The 21,346-nt window shown below is 42.3% G+C and overlaps 1 protein-coding gene across 1 annotated transcript in view; it reads right to left on the bottom strand.

Moving 5' to 3' along the window:
- Positions 1-10,837, bottom strand: part of SEC62 (SEC62 homolog, preprotein translocation factor) — a 32,377-nt gene extending 21,540 nt beyond the window's left edge. Inside the window, exon 1 of the mRNA XM_066619876.1 lies at positions 10,761-10,837. Coding sequence (XP_066475973.1) covers positions 10,761-10,796 — 36 coding nt within the window. The 5' untranslated portion in view covers positions 10,797-10,837. The remainder of the gene's footprint in view (positions 1-10,760) is intronic.
- Positions 10,838-21,346: the final 10,509 nt, after the last annotated feature.

Genomic DNA, 21,346 nt, shown 5'->3' with positions numbered 1-21,346 from the left:
AAAAATTCTTGACTTGTTGAATTAGTTGTAATTTTATATAATAAGAGGTTGACTATCTAAGAGGACAGATTCTGATGAAACTTCTGTCTTGAATCTTCTGCCCAGAAAACGGTTATATCTGGCAATATTACACGCACACACAAAGAGCAAGGTCACAGAAAATTAAAGTAACAAGAAAAGATCACCGTCCTCAACCCTAAGCAAACTTACTTAAAAGTAACTTTCACTGAGATCACTGAAACTTCCATGTAAGTGTGCTGACAATACTTATATAGCACTATCAATGTACATGGTCCCGTACAACTGAGGTATTCAATCTGTGCGTTCCCCCCTCCCTAGGGAGGCATGGCTAACCAATAGGGGTGTCGCCAGGCACCTTGGGGAGAGAGGTGGCTGCAGCTGATTCTGCAGAGCTCTGCTCAGCTACACCTGCTGCCTTGCTGCTTTTCTTCCGCTGTGAAAGAGGTGGGTGGGGCAGCGTGAGGTGGGGAGGGTATGTGAAACATGGTGGGGGGAGGTTGGGAGAGAAGACTGGCTGGGCATCAGCAGAAGTGCTGCATCTCATCATGTGCAACCTCTCTCCATGTGCAACCTCGCCCCAGGGACTACATTTCCCAGTGTGCCCCTTGCCCTGGGCATCCTGGGATTGGTCAAGGCTGGAGGAGAGGAGAAGAGTTTGGAGGTGCTGCATCTCATCAGCACAGGGTGTGCTCCTGACAGGCTTCAAACTGGGAGGGAAGAGTAGGTTCAGTGAAGGAGGGAGCCAGCCTGCTCTTAGTGAGGGGTGTCCAAATGCTCCAGCCTGCATTCCTCTGTCTTGCCTGGGGGGAACGGGGATGGCATCTGCATGTTGGGTGCATGTGTGTGAGCAGCCCCCATCTGCTTTGGGGTGAGTTGTAATCTTGCTGCATGTGGCTGCAATCCTTTCCTCACTTTCCTGGGAGTAAGCCCCATTGGCTCAAATGGGACTTACTTTTGAGTAGACCTACATAGGCTTGGGGTCAGTGTCAGCTTAACCAAGGATCCTCACCTTTCTCTTTTTCCTCCCCCTTCAAAAAAGAAAAAAAGTCACCCTTGATGGCTTTGTCTCCAAAAATTGATTAAAAATAAAAATCCCCATTCCTTTTTAGCCATCCCCCTTTTTCCTCCTGCCTCCTTTGGGAGGGGTACTCTGTTGGCTGCTATTGTAAGACAAAAGGCACAATGCTAGCTAGGTCTACTCAGAAGTAAGTCCTATTGTGTTCAGTGGGACTTACTCCTAGGAAAGTGAGCTTAGGATTGCAGCCAAACAGCCTCTAAGTCTCGGTTTGCAATTAGCAGATACACACAACACAGTCTTCCCCTCTCCCAGCAAATTCATCACTTCCCCCCTCCCTTTCCCAAACCCTCCAGGTGTGCTGCTAACAAACTCAGGGCACAATCCTAACCAGGTCTACTCAGAAGTAAGTTCTATTTTGTTCAGTGGGGCTTACTCTCAGGTAAGTGTGGTTAGGATTGTAGCCTCAGAGTGCTGGCAGCTGTTTTTTTGTTTCTAGTGTATAATTATAACACCTTCATCCCCATTTGGGGGGTAACTGAGGTGAGGTGTTGTAATGGGGAGCCGTGGCCAATGGCCACAAGGATCAGGGAAGTTACGATCCAGAAATGTTCGAGAACCACTGCCGTACAAGGTAACAAACAACAGGTTCTGTCCCAACTAGCTTACGATCTAAAATTTTGACTGCTAGCAAGGTGAGTGAAGGCAAGTGGTGACAAGTGTACTAGGGAAGAACCTAAACATGGTCAGTTAGTCATATTTAGGGTTACTGATCTCCAAAGTGGTAAACTTTTGTTAGGACTGCTCTGCTTTAGTGGGAAGCTGGGGCTCAAATGACTGAATGCTCCTCCATACAAATGGAGTGCTTACTGCATTAGAAGAACAAAATCTCCATTCACCACAACACAGTGCCTCTTCTAGTGGTAGTTTGCTGGTGTTTCTTTTGCTTTTTTTTTTAGATTGTGCATCCTTTTGAGACAGGAGACCATTTATTTATGAAAAATCAATATATAAATATTTGTAGTAATAGTAATGATTAACAAATGAGAGATGCAGAGCACCAGAACGAAATCAGGAATATTTAACTTGAACATAAGCTCAATGAGAATTCGTAACTGCAAGAGCTGGAGATCCATCAGGTGTAAAATTCAGTGCTGGCAGTCCATCCAAATGGTTGCTTCCAGCAGCAATGGCAGTGTTGAGATCAATAGGTATGAATCTGTTTTAAAAAATCTTTGTCCTGCCTTTCCTGATCCGATAGCAAACCCTCAAGGCAGCTTACAACCTAAGCAATAGAAAAATCAATTAAATGAAAACAAGAAAATTAGCAACAATCCAAAACAATTTCAGTCTAATGCCACAATTCCAAACTATGTGCTGTGGTGACCCAGAGCACAGCAGCACCACAGGACATTTTAAATTTTCAAGGGAAACAGGTATTTTCAAGGTATTTCTGTTGGCCTAGGACAACCGGGAAGGAATTCAGCTGAACGAGGAGTTCTATGAAAGACTAGAACTATTCAATTGTAAAAATTCCTACAGGGGTTTAGAACAGCCTGCCTATGTAAACCGCCTTGGATTAAAGTCTGAGGACAAATGTGACAACCAAAGAAAGGCGGTATATAAATACCTGTATAAATAAATAAATAAACCATGAAAAAGGTTTGGGAACCTCTGAGCTAATGCAACCAAATCATCAAAACAGCAACCAACATAACCGCCAAGAGCCAAATCAAACAGAACAGAAAACAAGCTAAATGAATTTGAAAGCTTGGTGAAACAAAACAAAACAAAAAGTGTTAACAACCCTTCAGAACATCAGCAAGGAGAGGGTAGTTCTGATCTCAGCTGTATGGGAATTCCACAAGCTAGGATTCATAATAGAGAAGGTCCTGTCATGAGTCCCTGTCAAACCTATTTTCAAAGTTGACTGCGCCAACCATTAACAGGCACCTATTGTCAGGCTATACATCCTTCATCACTACTTTGGCACGATGGTAGCTGCCCCACTGTTGATGACACCAGTAGCAAGCACAAATGGCACATGGGTCAGAGCCCTCAATGCTTGATTTGCAGGTGAGCAGTGAATGCACACATGAGCATATTTTAGCAAATAAAATGCAATAAAATAAAACCAACTGCTCTTACTTTCCCCCACCCCCAAATTATTAATCAGCACCTCATTTCCACAGAGATCAGGAGGTAGTTGTGGACAAAACAGAAGCATGTCCTCTTGGACTCCATCTTCAAATTCCCACATGAAGTGAAACGGTGCAAGAAAATGAACACACCCAGTAGAAACTTTACTAAATGTAGCAAAGAGGGTAGGTCTACCCAAAAAACTGCAGAAAAGATATAAGTCACCGAGGCCAGAAAAGAATACACAGTCTGGATTGTACACGCCTGTTCTGATGAGGAAATAATGTAAATGAGGAAGACGTGTCACCTTTCAAATTCTTCCACATTCTTTGTGCGAGGGCTGCTTAGAAATTGTGGAACAAATACAGAAGTATAGAGTGTAGCTGCTGTTTCAGTTGTTTCCATGCTGTGTTATCCTTAAAACTTTCAGGTTAACTATACTTGCTTTCAAATCCTGAAAACATGTTGAATACGTTGTCTGAAATACAGCAGCGGGGAGACTGTCATACACAGATGGTCAACTTAGAAATGTACAACTAGCATCAATCATTCAGTTTTAAGCCTCACTAACTCATTCAGACACATATGCAAGCAATTAATTAGAGCACCTGAAGTACAATCAATGACCTATAAAAAACCACCAATTAATTTGTGGGTGGGTGATACTGCTCTTATTGAGTTCAGCTAACACAAACTAGGCTGCTAACAAATGATGTTCTCTCTATCAACTTAAATTAATCCATTTCTGCCCAGCCCACAAGTGTACACATTTGATCCCTGTTGCATCTACACAATCATTTTGGGCAGAAATGGTTTAAATAGGGAGAGTAGGTAAAGTTGCCCTTTATTATTTGTGGTTACTATCAAACCCTTTGTGTCAGCTATACGTCAGAATGTGGCAATATGTAGGATTTAGTTGGGAACTCAAGAGTCCAATCCTGTGGTCGGTGGCACAGAGCCGTGCCGCCGACAACAGCTGCAAACGTGCCGTAAAGCATGTTTGCGGGGCTCACCACCGGGTTCCCGTTGGACAGGGAGGAGGTGTTCCAGGGAGGGGGAGGCTGGCAGGGGGCGGAGAGAGGGTGGAGGGAGGGTGGAGGGAGGCGTGCCAGGGAGTGGGCAGGAGGCATGTCGGGGGAAGGAGGCAGGAGGGTCTGCGAAGCTGTGCTCTGCAGGATCCAAGGCGCTCGTGCAGGGCTGCATGCCCTACACAAGCACATTTCCCTCCCATTGCGGGGCTACTTACCTTATTTGGGGAAGAGGACTAATGTCCCCTTCTCCCGAGGCGCCTCCCACAGTAGCGCAGGAGGCGCAGGATTTGGCAGCGGGCCTTCTTAGTGCCGCCGAGTCTGGGCACTCCGGGCAGCTCAGGAATGGACTGTCCATTGCTTAAAATTAGACTTTACGTGGATGATGCAGTTTCGTTTTTGACTAATCCAGCAAAACATTTTGAAATGATTTCAGATTTTTAGAAACTCTGGAACACAAAATTCTAGCTACACAAAAATGTATAAACCAACACAATTTACAAATAACTTTGCAGTGACATTTGGGATTATGGTCTAGTCATCAACTGACATTGTCAGACAACATACTGGACACATGGAAAAGCAATGATTAGAAAATTTACTTGACAGGATAATTCATTTAGGGTTGCAGCATCAAGTTTACATAAATTTAGGACAAGCATCAAAGTCTGCAACTACACTTGGAGAGGTATAGCAACAATGAATTGGGTTCTTTTGGGATAAAACAATAGTGACTGAGTAGGAACAGTAGGGTCTCTTATAAGTCTTAATTATGATATTAAAAGAGAGGAAAGAAATTAACAAACATTTCCTATAATAATTTTTATTATATAATAAAATAATGTTATAGTGTTTCCTATAACAACAAACATGTCAATTCAGTAAAAATTTAAATCTCAATTAGCTCCACATTCGTCACCTCTAACCAGGTTTTTATAATAAGTAAATGAAAACATTCTGTCGTATATATTTTTCTTTTTGATCATCACGAATCAATTCTAACAAAGTGATGATTTTAGGGGGATTGAGAAAATGAGGAATTTGAGACTTGTTTTTCTATTTTTGCAAGTTGGAAGCACTGCTGAAGCTTTACTAGAGAAATATAGTTTTATTGGAGAGAAAACAAAACTATAAACCTTATAAACAAAACCTTTTCTTCACAGTCGAAAAGGTTGATAAGCGAGATCTATTCAGTGCTATTGAGAGACCTTCTTCTTTTATGCACGTGGGAAAGAGATACAAGAAACACTCTTTTACCAGAGGTTAGGGCAGGGGTGCCCAAACCCCGGCCCGGGGGCCACTTGCAGCCCTTGGAGCCTCCCAATCAGGCCCACTGGGAGCCCCCAGTCTCCAGTGAGCCTCTGGCCCTCCAGAGACTTGCTGAAGTCCATGCTGGCCCGACCCAACTGTTCTCAGCATGAGGACAACTGTTCAACCTCTCACCTGAGCTGTGGGATGAGGGCTCGCTCCACTACTTGCTGTTTCATGTCTTTGATGCAGCTGTGGCAGTGAAGGAAAGGCTGGCCTTGCTTTGTGCAAGGCCTTTTATAGGCCTTGAGCTACTGCAGACCTTCACTCGTTCATATAAGTTCCATCTCTAATAAATTCATTTATGTAAATTTATTCAAATTTTAAATGTAAATTAATTTTTTTCCCCAGCCCCCAACACAGTGTCAGAGAGATGATGTGGCCCTCCTGCCAAAATGTTTGGACACCCCTGGGTTAGGGTCTGATGGAATATTAGTAAAAGTTTGATCAGTACTGACATGGGAGAAATTATAAAAATCCAGTTTCATTAGATTTTTAAAAAATCTATCCCACTCTTCTCACCTGAGTAAGAGTGGTTTGTGTGTTAAAAACCACAATTAAACAGAATTAAAATACAGCCAAAAAAGCCCTACAAAAAATAGCATGAAAAACACTGCAGAATCAAATTTCACAAATGAGAGAGCCAGTAAAATAAAAAACAAACAAAACTACACCAACAAAGGCACAATGGCAAGGTGGGTCTTCAACATCAAAGACTGGCAGTGAAGGGGCCTGCCACATCTCCACAGAGCAGGAACCACCAAAGAGGAAGTCCTTTCACAGGGAACATTAATGCACCTCAGAGAATGGCAGAACCTGCAAAAGAGTCTTTCTAAAAGATCTCACAGGATGGGTAGGCTCATGTGGAAAGAGTTCGTCCCTGAGATAGCTTATGACTAAGTACACAGGGCTTGAAAAGTCATCACCAGCCTCCAAATTCACACTTGGAACCATATTGTAACCAATGCAGCTACATCTACAATGGAGTTATGCGATCAAATATATTTAGGTGCTACCGGCACTTGAACAGCTGCATTTTGAACCAGCTGACATTTCAAGAGAGTCTTCATAGGCAGCCTCACTTGTTGTGGTAATTTACACATGATGTGGCTAACAATGCAATCCTATTCATGTCTACTCAGAAGTAAGCCTCACTGAGTTCAACAGGATTTCCTCTATGGTAATTGTCTACATGGCAGGGGTTCTCAGGAGTAAAACTTCCAAGGCAAGTCTTTGCAGAGGCGGGGGCAAATACAGCAACGTGATCCCAAGGATACTGAGAAAAAGCTATCACAAACCACTTCCTGGTTGCAATAGGCAAAACCAGAAGTTGTTTGCAATTGCTTTTTTCAACACTTTTAAGACTTGGGGAGCTCTGCAGAGGACTGTGCGGGACACCATGCAACTCCTGGAAGCTGCAGCAGCCCTCTGTAAGTAAAAGCACCCCCCCTTCACCCCCATCAGCAATGCGATCCTGGGGATTGTGTCACTTCCTCTCCCGTTCCCGAACCCCTTAAGGGGCCAGAGGCAATGTTACATGAGCTGGTGGGTCGCGATCCACCAGTCTGAGTACCACTGGTCTATAGGACTGCAACCTAAGGCATGAGCAACTGTTGCAAGGTATGCTTGGGATAAGAACAGGTGTGACTGGTGCATAAGCTGAAGCGGGACAAAATCACTCTGATCCACCAGAAACACCTACAAATTCAGGATTAAGAGCACTTAATTAAGAGGTTCAGGAGCATTCCCAAGCTGCATACCTGATACTTAAAGGTAAGTGTAACCCCACTAAGAAGACACTGATGCATCAAAACCGCCCCAGCAGGTCTCCATACCAAAAGAACTTCTGTCGTGCTCAGATTTAATTTCGGTTTGCTCACAGCCAGGCCTTCACTGATTCAGAACAGTGACAGCTTCCCCAGCTGGAGATGTGATAAATGAAGTTGGATGTCATCTGCATACTGGTGACAACCTACTGCAAACTGATGGAATTTCTAAATTTTTTTATTATTCTCTTGCAATTTTTTTTTTAATTTTAATTTTTTAAAAAATTGCAATAAATATATTACAGTCAATTGTAAGCGACTCTATTCAAGAAATGGAAAATGTAATAGCAAAAAAACAAATAGAACTTAAGGTTAATGTCATGAACTTTAGCAATCCAATACAAAATGAACAATAACTAGTTGATGATATACAGCAAAACCACCCATAGCTCAGGGGAACTGTTTTTGAAAGTCAAGCCCTGCAGAAAACAGCAGTATAAAATAAGTAGTTAATCTAACAAGCGGAAAACGGAAGCTGACTGGCCCAGAATACACTGCTCCTATTGGCTAGAACAGCTGTGAATCATGCCAGGACAAAAAGCACTGTATCAAATCAGCACTAAAGGAAGCAGCATTATGGGAAGTAATAATGTAATTGTCTTGTCCGAGTTTCTCTTTAAATTTACTACTATATGCTAATTTTGCCAAGGATGCAAGTGACCAAATCCTCCACTCTATTACAGTTGGTGAGTTAGCATTTCTTTTTTACTGCAGTGCTTATTTTTGCTTCAATTAATAAACACATTACCAATTTAATGTAATCCTCTGGGGATTAAATCTTTCAGATAACCCAGCAGTACTATTTTGGGATTAAGTGGCAAATCATGACCGGTTAAGTCCTAAATTTCATTAAGGATCTCATTCCAACAATCATATGTGTACATGACCAGATAAAATAGATACGATCTGTACTTGCCATACCACACTGCCAGCACTAGTCTGAGTTAACATTAAGAGTATGTTTTTATGTGTGTCCAACTGTATTTATGTTAAGAAAACAGCATCAATGGAGTGGGGGCAGGGACACAACAGCAGAGGCAAAGTAGTAAAGACCCCCCCTCCCCGGGGCATTGCTGCATTTCAGGCCCTCTGTACAGCACACTGTTTTAAGAAAATAATCCAGAAATCAAGCAGCCAAAACATGTGACACGCATCATGTAGTTTGGCCCTTCTCACTCTAGTAGCATATACGTTGCTTTTTTCTAAAAAGTTATATATGGAAACAATGATTGCTACACTTTTATAGACTATGGTCAGTAGTTAATGTAGCAGAAATTTGCAAAACGAGGTGTCACACATGGCTGAGCATTACTAGTTCAAGAATATTGTCCACATAAGCAATGCTCCTCCTTTGAGCCATATTGAAAGAGAACTGCTCTTCGAGTTGTTGTTTTTTTAAATTGTACCACATCAATAGATATGTGCCGTGCTCAAAAAAATCTCTCATTAAACACAGCAGTTTCATTAGCTCAGACCCTTCTGAGTATATGAAACTCTTCACTACAGAAGTAATGCACATGGGTACGTGGCATTTATAAGATGTGCAGGACATGGCAGCAGGCTTTACGGCACTGGGTTTGAACTGGGGAGGGAGGGAACATTCAGTTTTCTCCCTCTTATAAGAATAATTACTGCAGTTGACTGCAGAAAATGTGACTCATTCGTGTGTTGTCACCACATCTGGAACATCCAAAAGGAGACTCTCTTGCTATGCGTGCACATGAATGCAGAGTCAACACAAGAGGTGTGAATGCCTATGATAGAGTAGGTAGGAAAGTGTACTAGAATTTGCAAAAATCGACTGGCAAGGTGATAACCTGTTATTCCAGTGCAACAGGATGGCATCGATAGTGTGCCATGAACATGGGGATATAGAAGCAATGACACAACAGGTGTCTTGGGCTCACCAAGTATGGTGCTCTTTCAGTTACAGCTGTAAGTGTGATAAGCATGAATGCCAAGCCTAGAAGACAGATTCTATGCAAGGGGTGAAGTATGATAATGAATAACCATTTCAGGGAATTATCTGAGGGTTTTGCAGAAATGATGTGATGAGGAAGGGGGGCCTATGCTTTGGCATGCTGCAGAAAAGGGATAGAAGGAAAGTGGGAAAAGGGGAAAGCAGACCTTATGGTGGAGGGTGGATGTTGGAAAGTGTTGGAAGGGAAAACACTGGTCTTGTTTTTGGGGAGCATGATCCTGAAAAGTTGAGCTGGGGTGTCATAGACATTGTTGTCCTTGAATGAATGGGAACCAGGCTTCGTAGAAGAGACTGAAGGAAGACTTCTATGGGAAGGGGAGGCCCTCATGGAGATGCGACCTGGAAGGAAGGTAGACTGGAAGAGGGGGAGTGGCTGTGATGCAAGGACTGTAAGGAAGCGATGCACAAAACTCACCCTAATGTGTAGGGCTCAGAGGGAGGTGACCAGTGAGGACTCATGAGAGATGATAGCAGCACGGAAGAGGGTGTGTGTTGTGTGGTCTGGTGTTGTGCACTTTGCGATAGCATAGGCTGGGTTGAATTCCTTATCTGGAATTCCAAAATACGGAGTATTCCAAAATATGGAACTTTATTTGAACACCAACATGACTTTAAAAATTCTTTTTTTATCTAAAGAAATAAAACCATAAAGTGAGTTTCATGTACAGACTTGCTTCATGCACAAAATTATTTTAAAAATTGTCTAAAACTACCTTTAGGCCTTGTGTATAAGAGGTACATATGAAAGATTAAAATGGATTTTGTGTTTCGACTTGGGCCTCATCCCCAGGATCTCTTATATGTAGCTATAGATACACACACACACACACACACACACACACACACACACACTTTTATCTATTGACAGATATACACACACACACACACATATATATATAAATATACACGTATACAGATACACACACATATATGATAGATGGATGGACAGATACACACACATGTTTATATCTATAGACAGATACATATAAATACATGCACATATATGATAGATGGACAGATACACACATTTATATCTATAGACAGATAAACAAACACACATGTGTATAAACAGATACACACATATATACATAAGTATAAACACGCAGACATATGACACATATGCACACACATATATATTTACAGACAGACTGACACACATTCACATACATATCTACACACAAAAATGCACATGTATAGATAGATCAACACGCATGTACAGACAGACACAGGGAATGCCTATAGATAGACACACACCTATAGGGATACCTATGGATAGGTCAACACACAGACACCTCTCCCCGGCTCAACAGGCACACAGATGGGAGGCGGATGGATGAGTTCAGGCGGATGCGCGAGCAGAGAGGGGGGGCGGCGGGAGCGCCGTGGGGGGTCAGGGCCGCGCCCGCCTGGCGGGGGGGCCTCGGGGGGGGCGGGGCGCGTACCTGGAGGCGCTTCCTGTTTCTCCGCCGCTCCGCCATGTCGCCGTCTGGCCTGCCGGTGACGTGGGCGCGGGGCGAGGCTGCGGCGGCGCCGGTCTCGCGAGAGGGGCGGCTGCGCGCGCGGCTTATGCAACAGAGGCGGGGCGGGGCCACGCTGGGGGGGGGCCTGCGGTGCCTGGGGGGGGCTGTGTCGCCTTTGCTCGCGGGAGAGAAGGCGCGGAGCGGCGACGCCTCTGAGCATGTGCAGAGCGCCCCCTTAGCGCTGCCTCTGTCGCCTCGCTGCGCCCTGGTGTGAACGCGCGCACTCCCCTGCATATACATCCCCCCATAGGGTGAGTGTGCAGCTTTCACGCACACGTACAGAAGCTATAGATGCTAGCTTTTCTTTTATTACATACAGACGTCTGTGTGTGTGTGTGTGTAATATACATGTATGTAATATGTATGTATGTGTATATACATACACATGTATGTAATACGTATGTATGTATGTGTATATACATACACATGTATGTATACATATATATACACAAGTATTACACACATATGCACATGTATTACACACACGCATATACACATGTATCACACACATATATATTACATCTATATATTTATATAGATGTAATAAAATAAAACCTAAAATATATACATTTTCCTAAAATATATCACATTTTCCTGAGCGTAAGCCCCATTGAACAAAATAGGACTTACTTCTGATTAGACCTGGTTAGGATTGTGTCCTAAATTACAATTTTGTCTCTGTGTGTGTATGTAATAAAATAAAATCTGAAACGTACAGGTGTTATTATATGAAATAATGTAAAGATCTTTATCTCTCCCCCCCCTTTTCCTGTGCTGAAGTGAATGCCGAGGCAACTTACAAACGCAACACTCAGATGTACAAAGTGTAAAGCAGTACATAAAGGCATAGTAAGGACAGGAAAGCCATTGGAGGACACTACATAGAGCAGACCCAGGGCTGTGTCAGGCAGAGGTGGAGACAGCAGAGCTCAGGCCACAAAGCATCACTCAAAACCCAGGCAAAACGCCTTCGCTGAGAGGCTGGGAGGGGGAGTTCATCATGCTCCTTCCATCTCAGTTCACCTTTGTGTGCACTCACACAATGCACACACAATGCTTGCACTCTCACATCATAATACACAGCCGCCAACTGAGGGCAGCACTTTGTGCATCTTGTGAATTTAAGAACATAAGAAGAGCCCCGCTGGATCAGGCCAAAGGAGGCCTACCTGTTCCAGCCTCCTGTATCTCACAGTGGCCCACCAGGTGCCTCAGGGAGCACACAAGAGACCTGCATCCTGGTGCCCTCCCTTGCACCTGGCATTCTGAGGTAGCCTACTTCTAAACCAGGAGGTCACACATACCCATCATGGCTTGTAACCTGTGATGGACTTTTCCTCCACAAATCTGCTCATCCCTGTGGCAAGGAGTTCCACAGCTTAATTACATGCTGAGTAAAGAAAGCCTTTTCCCAACTGAGATCTAACGTAAGAGCCCTGCCAGATCAGGCCAAAGGCCCATCTAGTCCAGCATCCTGGATCTCACAGTGGCCCACCAGGTGCTTCAGGGCCCAATCCTGTCCAACTTTTCAGCACCAATGATGCCATAATGCAGCCCCAAGGTAAGGGAACAAATGTTCCCTTACTTTGAGGAGGCCTCTGTGACTGTCCCTCCATCACAGGATGCAGTGCATCCCCTATTGGCACAGCTGCACCAGCATTGGAAAATTGGATAGGATGGGGGCCTCAGGGAGCACACAAGACAACAAGAGACCTGCATCCTGGTGCCCTCCCTTGCACCCGGCATTCTGAGGTAGCCCACTTCTAAAACCAGGAGGTTGCACATTACACATCATGGCTTGTAAACTGTGATGGACTTTTCCTCCAGAAATCTGTCCAATCCCCCTTTAAAGAAAACTAAGTCAGGCACCATCACCACATCCGGTGGCAAGGAGTTCCATGGACTAATGACACAGAAGGAAATATTTTCTGTTGTCTATTCTAAGTCCCTCAACACTCAGTTTGAGTGAATGTCCCCTGTTTCAGTGTTAAATATGAACCACTATACAGTCTGCAGAAGCTTATCCAACAATAAATGCTTTCATATTTAATGAGCCACAAGACTTGTCATTCTTATTGCATTGTAGCATGTTTCCTAGCAGAGTTCCTTCCATTAATCGATGTATTGACGTGGGCTGTTTTGTTTTTGACTGTTTTTGACTGTTGATTGATTGACTGTTGATTGATTTTTAAAACTGAATGTATTTTCTTAGCCTTGAATGATTGTAATTGTGAATTTGCTGGTTTTTTGCAAAACAATGAACTGCCATTGGAGCCACTTATAGATCGAAGGTGATTTGCAAATTATAGTAATCTCTTAAAACAAATCTTAGAAGAATGAAAACAGTGCAAAACGAATTAGGAGGGGAGTTTAGGGACTGGTGGGGGGTAGTTATATAAGATGATGGAAATTAGGAGTTGGTGGTGATCCAGAGCAAAGTAGTATATTTTATAAAAGTGTACAGTATACTGAAGGTGTGGTGTTTTTAAGTGCTTAAGCAGAAGCACACAGAAAGCCTTGGTGCGATGGCAATTGCGGGCAAACCCTCCCTTGTTGGCAAACCGACAGGGATGCTAGTTCCCAGGCTGAAGTGTGACAATAGCTGATACAGCACTCTGTGAAGAAGCACCCATTGTTCTCACCCCTGTATGAGATTCTAATGTGGCTTTATCTGAGAACTGAATGTAGCAATGTTGCAAGTACAATAAAAACGCAGGAGGAGGCTAGTAGAATCAGCTTCTCTCTCTCTCTGCACTCTCAACCCTCAATATGTCTGCTGTCTCTTGACTTTCTGTCTGACCATTCATTGCTTCTGCTCTTGCACCTATATCCAGCAACCTGACCCCTGGGCTTTGGTTGCTCCCCAAAGGGTAACTGCAACATCTGGCGCCCGAACAGGGACATCTAATCCTAGAACAGGGACCTCTAATCCTGGGACAGAGACTTCTGGTCCTAGGACAGAGACTCTCTGCAACAATCAGGTACAGTAGACAGGCTGTCTTGTTTTTTTTATTCAAACAGCTTGTCCACTGTCTACCTCCCACCTATTGCTTTGACTTTCTATTGCTCTAGCCTCACTCTTACAGCCTTGTGTGTTTTCCAAGCAGCCTTGCGTCGCAACCTTTGGATTTCTTTTGTCTCTCTGACTTCTCACTGCATTTGCTTTTACAAGCATCTGATTTTGAGGTCTATTTGCTTCTCAGCAACTTTGTGGCTATGCTAGGTGCCCAGACGTGGGCCAGCCAAGTATGGCAGACAAATTGCTTTGCTTTCTGCTATATTCAGCAACCTGTTATAGGCTGCTCCCATTCATTGCTTCATCTGAACCTGGGAACAACAGGGACCCTCTGCAACTTCTAGCAATGGCACAGAGACTTCTGGCGCCCTGGCATAGGAACGCTTGCTTTTTCTTATTTCTAGCAGCCTGACTTTTTTTGTTGTTCCCCATTCACAGCTACATCTAGCACAGCAAATGGGGATCCTTTCTTGCTCTGGCTTCTGCGCCACATCAAGCAGTCCTTGACTTCCGGGGTCTCGGGCTGCTTCCCAGGTAGCATTATTGCTACATCTAGCGCAGCAGGCAGAGACTTTCTGCAATGAGCGAGTATAGTAGAGCCAGGTGGTCTTGATCAAATGGCCTGTCCTCTGCCTCCGAACTCATTGCCTTGACTTGCTCCAATTCTAACTGTCAAACCCTCAGAGTGCTTCTCTTTAGCACTCTCCCTCAGGCAACAAGGTACAGTCTTGTGTGTCTCCCATCAAGCACCAAGGCCCCAAAAAGCCTTGGGTGCTTCCCAGAGCAGCATTCTGCGCTGCTACATCAGGCGCCCAGCCCATGGGGCCAAGAAAATCGCTTATCAACGTCCAGCAAGGGTTAAAGAGCTCATTCATCTTTCGAGATCCCAATGGTAAGCGTAAGTACTTACGTAAGTATAAAAATAGTACAAGCCTTCGGCTACACACTTTTTATACTCTTTTCTATATCAAGTAGCCTGTTTCAGGTTGCTTCCCATTCATTGCTTCACATGTCCCTGAAACAGGGGCCATGTTTCGTCTGACCCTGAAAGAGGGGCCACGACAACAGCTATCTTACCCGCCTTGCACAGGTTACAGAGCTCACTCATCCTGATTTCAGGATCCAGGTAAGTATAGCATTGGTAAGTATAGGTACAAGCTTATCAATACCGCAGCAATGATTTATTGTTTCTCTTTAGCAAAGCTCAGCACCATGTTTCCTCCCAAGAGGTCACAGACTTAATTTACCATCCAAACTTACGCTCTACAAGTAGAGCTGCAAACACAGTCAGAGGAAATAAACCGTGCTACAAGCCCTCTTCCGCCAGACTATACATCAGCTTATATTTCTCTTTTTCCTCCTCTGCACCAACCCAGCTAAAACAAGCAGCCATCCCATATAGAAACCATGGCTCAAAATGCAATAGCATCAGAAAACTTAATAGCAAAAGAGTCTTTAAAGCTGTCCATAGTTCTCCCTGTAAAACAAGGTCAGAATGCCCAAAGGTAAACAGTAAAAAAACAGAAAACTCTCCCCCATTCTGTGCCAAAAGAGGTACAGATTACATTTAAAAACAGTTAGCATCACTAGCACAGATGCTGGAGAATTAAAACATACATATCATTTAGTTCCCTATAGTTGGAAGTCCCTAAAAACCCCTGCACAGAATGCAGTATAGCTCAGTAACGTTCCAACCACTTAAAAAGAAAGCCAGAAGTATCATTAGCTAAGTTTTTTCCAAAAGCATGCTAAACAGCCCAAAGCATGTTAAATAGCCCAACTTCGTGTCAGCTAAGTGTAAATTGAGCCTTATAGCCATTTATCATATGGATTTTAATAGCAGGTTCCCAAGTAAATCCTTTTTTCTTATAGGACCTGCCTTAAATTTCATAACAGTTTAGTTTTTATATAGTATCAGAAAAAGTGTAAACACAAGCACTTTATTTGTAGTAAAGAGTATAAAGTGCTATTATTTCATGTTGTACCTGCAACACCTGAATTAAAAGTCCCCCAACAGTTAACTTTGGTGTAATTGCAACGTTTAGAAGCAACATTTGTAACAATTGTTAAAACTACTGTTTGACCACCTTAAGATAGGTCAAAATCCTGCAACACAAGCTATTTTCCCCCCAGATGCTTAAATAGCTTTATTTTTTATCTAACCCCTCAAAGAATGTGTTCTGCTATCCAAAAGCCATCATTTCCCTTGTTAGAAAAAGTAGGGAGCAAGCAATAAGACTTCAAAGTCAAGAAGTCTTAACAATCACTCTACCCATTATAAAAAACAAAGAGTTAAGATTTTAAGCTTGCCCAAGTAACACAGGCAAATCTCTCTTTAAAACCAGTCAGATGCTCAATCCCCATTGCTAAAGTAGTTATATACCAAAGGGAAGGTCAGTAAAACCAGTTCTGATCCTCAAACTGCTACTAAAAAGCTAAACTCACCCCTCCCTTTCAGCTTAGTTTGTAGTAGTTCCCAAATTTTTCAGTGTTTCTCATTCCACACACCTTTCAGAACGGCAACCATCAGCCATTTTGCCCATCAGCAGCAGTTATCACAGCTTTAAAGTCAAATTAAACCGTATTTTAGTTTAGTTTTAGTCAGAGTTATACCTTTTTTTTCTAAGATGTTTATGTAAAGGTAATAACAAAGCTAGTCAGGCTTTTTAAAAGTCTCCCTGTTCCCATAGCATTGACTGATTCTATCCTGTTCCATCAGAAACCTTTTCTGATCCAAAGGCTTTTATCAGGCCCTTAAAGGACCTCCCTGAATTCACCAAGAAAATGATTTTCTGATCCCATTCTGCTTCATCAAAAAATTTCTCCTGATCCCATAGTTTAAATTCATCAGGAAAAAGATTTTTTGATCCCATTCTGTTTCATCAGAAAATGATTTTCTGGTCTCATTCTGTTCCATCAAAAATTTTTTTCTCTAGTCCCATAATTCTAATCAAGCCCTTAAGGCCTTTTTGTTTTATTCTTATATGTTTCTTAATTCCATACTGATACCATGCTTTTTTATTTATCAGTTTATAAGATGTTAGTTAAACAATTGTTTTGTAAAGTTAGCCAAGAATGCCATATTGATCTTTCTTTTGTTACCTGTATATATGCCTGTTTTCATTGTTTTAAGCCTTCTTTTGGTTTCCACATGTTAGAAAGTATGTTAAGTTAAATGTCCAAGCAAGTTCAAAACTAAAAGTCAAACGAATTGCTGAACTTGGCTGTGTGCCCAGTGTTCTCAACACAATAGATAAAATACAAACACAGTGAATGTTCCTTTGTTTTCAAACCACAAAAAACTTTTCGGTTTGAAAGCATCTTCAAACCACAGAAAAAAAAAAATCTTCCCTGTCCTGTGTGCTTTTAAAAATTAGTCTTTCCTTTTAACACACAGGCTCAGCAGCATAGTTTTAAGCTCAGACTTCATATATAAGTAAATAGCTATCCAATATTCTTCAGAGCAACAAGCATGCATAACAGTATTCACACCAGCTCTCTTTATATTCTTATTCTTCATTTCAAACCAGTTTTAGTGCATACATAACTGGCAGATAATAATATTTTAAATTAGTTGTGATAGTTTAACTATATCAAAAAAAGTTCAAAAAAGCAACACAGCCAGTTCAAAGATCAAGTTCTCACAAAGGGTGCAGAAGATAGTGTTTTTAGCAACAGTTATGTTGCATTTCTAAGGCCAAAGTAAGTCATACGATGGTTATGGGACATGAGGTCATTGTGATTGAAAGTGCAATGCCATTTGCTGACTGCAGGAGGTATGTGATAATTGTATGTGTAAGATGGAACAACAGAATTGTCTCCAGTAAAAAATGTATGTGTTTCAAGGAGAGAACCCCACATTGTAATAACACACATACAAGCTTTTCTCTTCTTCTCACTTCTGAATCTCACACACATACTCAATGCTTAGACATAAATCCCTTAAAATGTTGATGTGACTTCACTCACTCTCAACTCTAACACTCTCTCAATGCTTAGAAATGTTCCCTTAAGAAGCTGTGTTAACCTCTTATTGAATTCTAACTATTATATTCATTCTCAATGCTTAAAAATAATCCCTTAAGATGTTTAGACAACTAAAGGCCTAAGAATAATCACCACTTCTGCCTGTTCAGTTTGTTTTCAAACCTAAGCATATCTCCTATAACATCTTAGACCTTGCAACACACATACACAGTGCATCTTACAAATTTTCTATTTAAATAATTAAAAAATGAGAGATATGAGATCACTAAAATATATTTCAGCAACACCTTAGCAGGCTCAGAAGCCCCCTGTCTTAAATGCAAATATAATGTGCTTTCACCCCCATGTGCTTTTACACATAATTGTTGGACCCAGAGTGAAAAAGCAAGCTTCATTAATAACCTAGCAGCGAAGTTCTGCTATTTTGTTTATTTTCACAGAAACGAAGATGCGTGGCACTAAAGTTTCCTGAAGACATCCAGTGAACCAAGAACCCCTAATAAAAAGTTCAGTGTTGTTGTTTTTATGTTTGTTTTTGCTTTTTATAATTGTGTTAAAAGATAGTTATTTAGCACCCCCCTTAAGGGAGTGCATAGTATGTAACCAAGTTTTAAAAAAACTTTCCCAATGTTTGCATAGCTCATGATGCAATGTCTTATAATGTAAATGTAATTCATAGTGAAATCCCAATGTCTTTCACTGCACACTCTTTATGTGGTCAGTGGCAGCAATTTAACATGTGTAAAAATATTTAACAAACCTTGTATGCCCATTGGAATGTGTTCCATGATAAAAACGTTTCTTTTAATTATGCAAATGTGTTGTAACCACCACCTGTTGTTTTAATTAATTTATAATAATTTTGTTCACAGCAAATTATTTTTAGAGAAAAAGGTGTTGCCTTTTCTCCCAACTGTAATTTTAGCATGTATTCATGAAAGTCTTTTTGTCTTATCCAATGTCCTTTTTGCATAGTGTCAAAATTTGTGTGTTATAACCCCACAATGCCAACCTAAAGTCTTCTTGTTTGGCTAACAAAGCCTACACTGATTTCATGAAATGCTATCTCAAAATTTAAATAAATAAAAAGGGGGACAATGTGGTGTTTTTAAGTGCTTAAGCAGAAGCACACAGAAAGCCTTGGTGCGATGGCAATTGCGGGCAAACCCTCCCTTGTTGGCAAACCGATAGGGATGCTAGTTCCCAGGCTGAAGTGTGACAATAGCTGATACAGCACTCTGAAGAAGCACCCATTGTTCTCACCCCTGTATGAGATTCTAATGTGGCTTTATCTGAGAACTGAATGTAGCAATGTTGCAAGTACAATAAAAACGCAGGAGGAGGCTAGTAGAATCAGCTTCTCTCTCTCTCTGCACTCTCAACCCTCAATATGTCTGCTGTCTCTTGACTTTCTGTCTGACCATTCATTGCTTCTGCTCTTGCACCTATATCCAGCAACCTGACCCCTGGGCTTTGGTTGCTCCCCAAAGGGTAACTGCAACAGAAGGTTCTCTCAAGACTGTGCACAGCTGAGCTCCACCAGACTCATAGCCCTGCGTCAGGCATCCCTGCCCAACAGCAGGCTGCTTTACTCTGTTCCAGCTAAATAGCAGGCACAGAGTTGAGTAGCCCCATTGCAGGGTTTTTTTTTTTTTACCTTACCTGGGGAGAAGGGACAAAGCAAGAGGTGAGAGAGGCCAGAAGGAGAAGATAAAGTGGCTGGAGGAGACCAAGATAGACAAAGAAGGATGGCAGAGCCAAGGAGACATCAGAAGCCACTGGCATTGGGAATCATTTTGGTGCCACTGCAGCCCTGGGCACCAGGCAGGTCAGGATTGGGCTGTCAACTCTTCAGGCACACCCACAGACTTCTCAATCAACCTAAAGTAGGAACAGATGCAAGTGATTTTATCTGCAAGTTGTTTCACAAACTGGTCACAGTGGGCCTCTGAGAGCTTCTCCCCATAGTGCTGGTAATATCAATTTAGCTGATAGGACAGTTCCTTTTCTCATGTTAACCTACATACCAACTTTGTACATACAAATCTAGATATCAATAGAATATCCCATTTATAACTTTGTGCCTTACCACTGCACATCATTTGTAAGAATATTCATATACTGGAGATCATATATTACAACTGGATAGGTATGCATGTAAAGCAACAGAGTTACAGGGCTTATCTGAAGCAATGATCTGGGGAAGTGGTTAGAAGACCTTACTCAAATAAACGACAACTCAGTATCTCAACGGACAACTCAATATCTGTGTAATATGGGCAGTGAAGTTTTGGGTTTCAACATAAGTGCTTTGGGTGGCACTCTAGATAATTAACTTCTGTTTCTGTACCTAGCTACACTCTTCCTGTGGGAAGCCACTACCTTCAGGTGGTATGGAAGTACTTCCTTGGCATGAACTTGGATGGTGGTGAGAGAACCTCTCTTTAGCCCTCTCTGAAACTAGCCAGGAAAAATCAACTCTGGCATCTTGAGACCCACTAAAGACCTCTCTTCTCAAACACCTTCAACATCTACTGTCTGGAGCTTGGCATGGGCAAACTCCAGGTAGGTGGTATGGAAGCACAGACAATTTAGGATCCAATCCTATTCAACTTTCCAGCTCCGGTGTAGCCACAATGCAGCCCCATGGTAAAAGAACACATGTTCCTGTATCTTAAGAAGGCCCACTTACTGCCCCTCCACCACTGGATGCAGTGGGATAGATTAAAGTGTATGTGTGCGTACTTTATGTAGTAATCAGACTTTTAACCATGAAAAGTGGGGTAATTGAGACATGGGAAATTGCAATCACAACATGTCAGAGTGTTACCAGCCTGGCAAAGAATGAAAAACTACTAAAAAAAAAAGTCACTTTATGATGACTTTACTGTCTAAAAAGTAATTGTGAATGATTTCATCTTTCATGCCATCTTTGAACTTGAACTTTGATCTTGGGAAATAATTATTTTGAGGTCAGAATAGCTTGAGGTGTACCAACGCTCCACCTTTTTGTCCAGTTTAGACACTGTGCACAAAGGTGAGCATCACTGACACAAACGCTGCTCGAACAATGAATGCATGGAGAAATGGAACAGGTTGATAGCAAACCCTGTCCCCAATCTAGACTACACACATTTACTAACCCACATACAAACTGCATGTGTGTAGATGTTGTATGGACACCCCTGTGCCGGATTAACGTAGCAGCAAAAGAAGCATTTACTATGGGCCGCATGTTTTCAAGGTACCCGCACCAGTTTCCCAGGTGCATCAAAGGTCTGTCAAGCAAGTGGGCAGGAAGAAGGAGGTGCCAAGTTCTTTCCCCAACCTTTTTTTCCTTGCTTACAACATTACATGTTTCTGTGCTTTACCCTTAAGGTGGTGTTGGGGGGGTAAATCTGCTGAAATCCTATTCATGCCTACTCAGAAGTCTAGTAAGCATTTTAGACTCACAAAGAGAGTCTGGTCCAACAAGAAGCTGACGGAACATACCAAGATCCAGGTC

This window comes from Tiliqua scincoides, chromosome 3 (genome assembly GCF_035046505.1).
Source record: "Tiliqua scincoides isolate rTilSci1 chromosome 3, rTilSci1.hap2, whole genome shotgun sequence".
Lineage (NCBI taxonomy): Eukaryota > Metazoa > Chordata > Lepidosauria > Squamata > Scincidae > Tiliqua > Tiliqua scincoides.
This window is presented reverse-complemented; position numbering and strand designations above follow the sequence as displayed.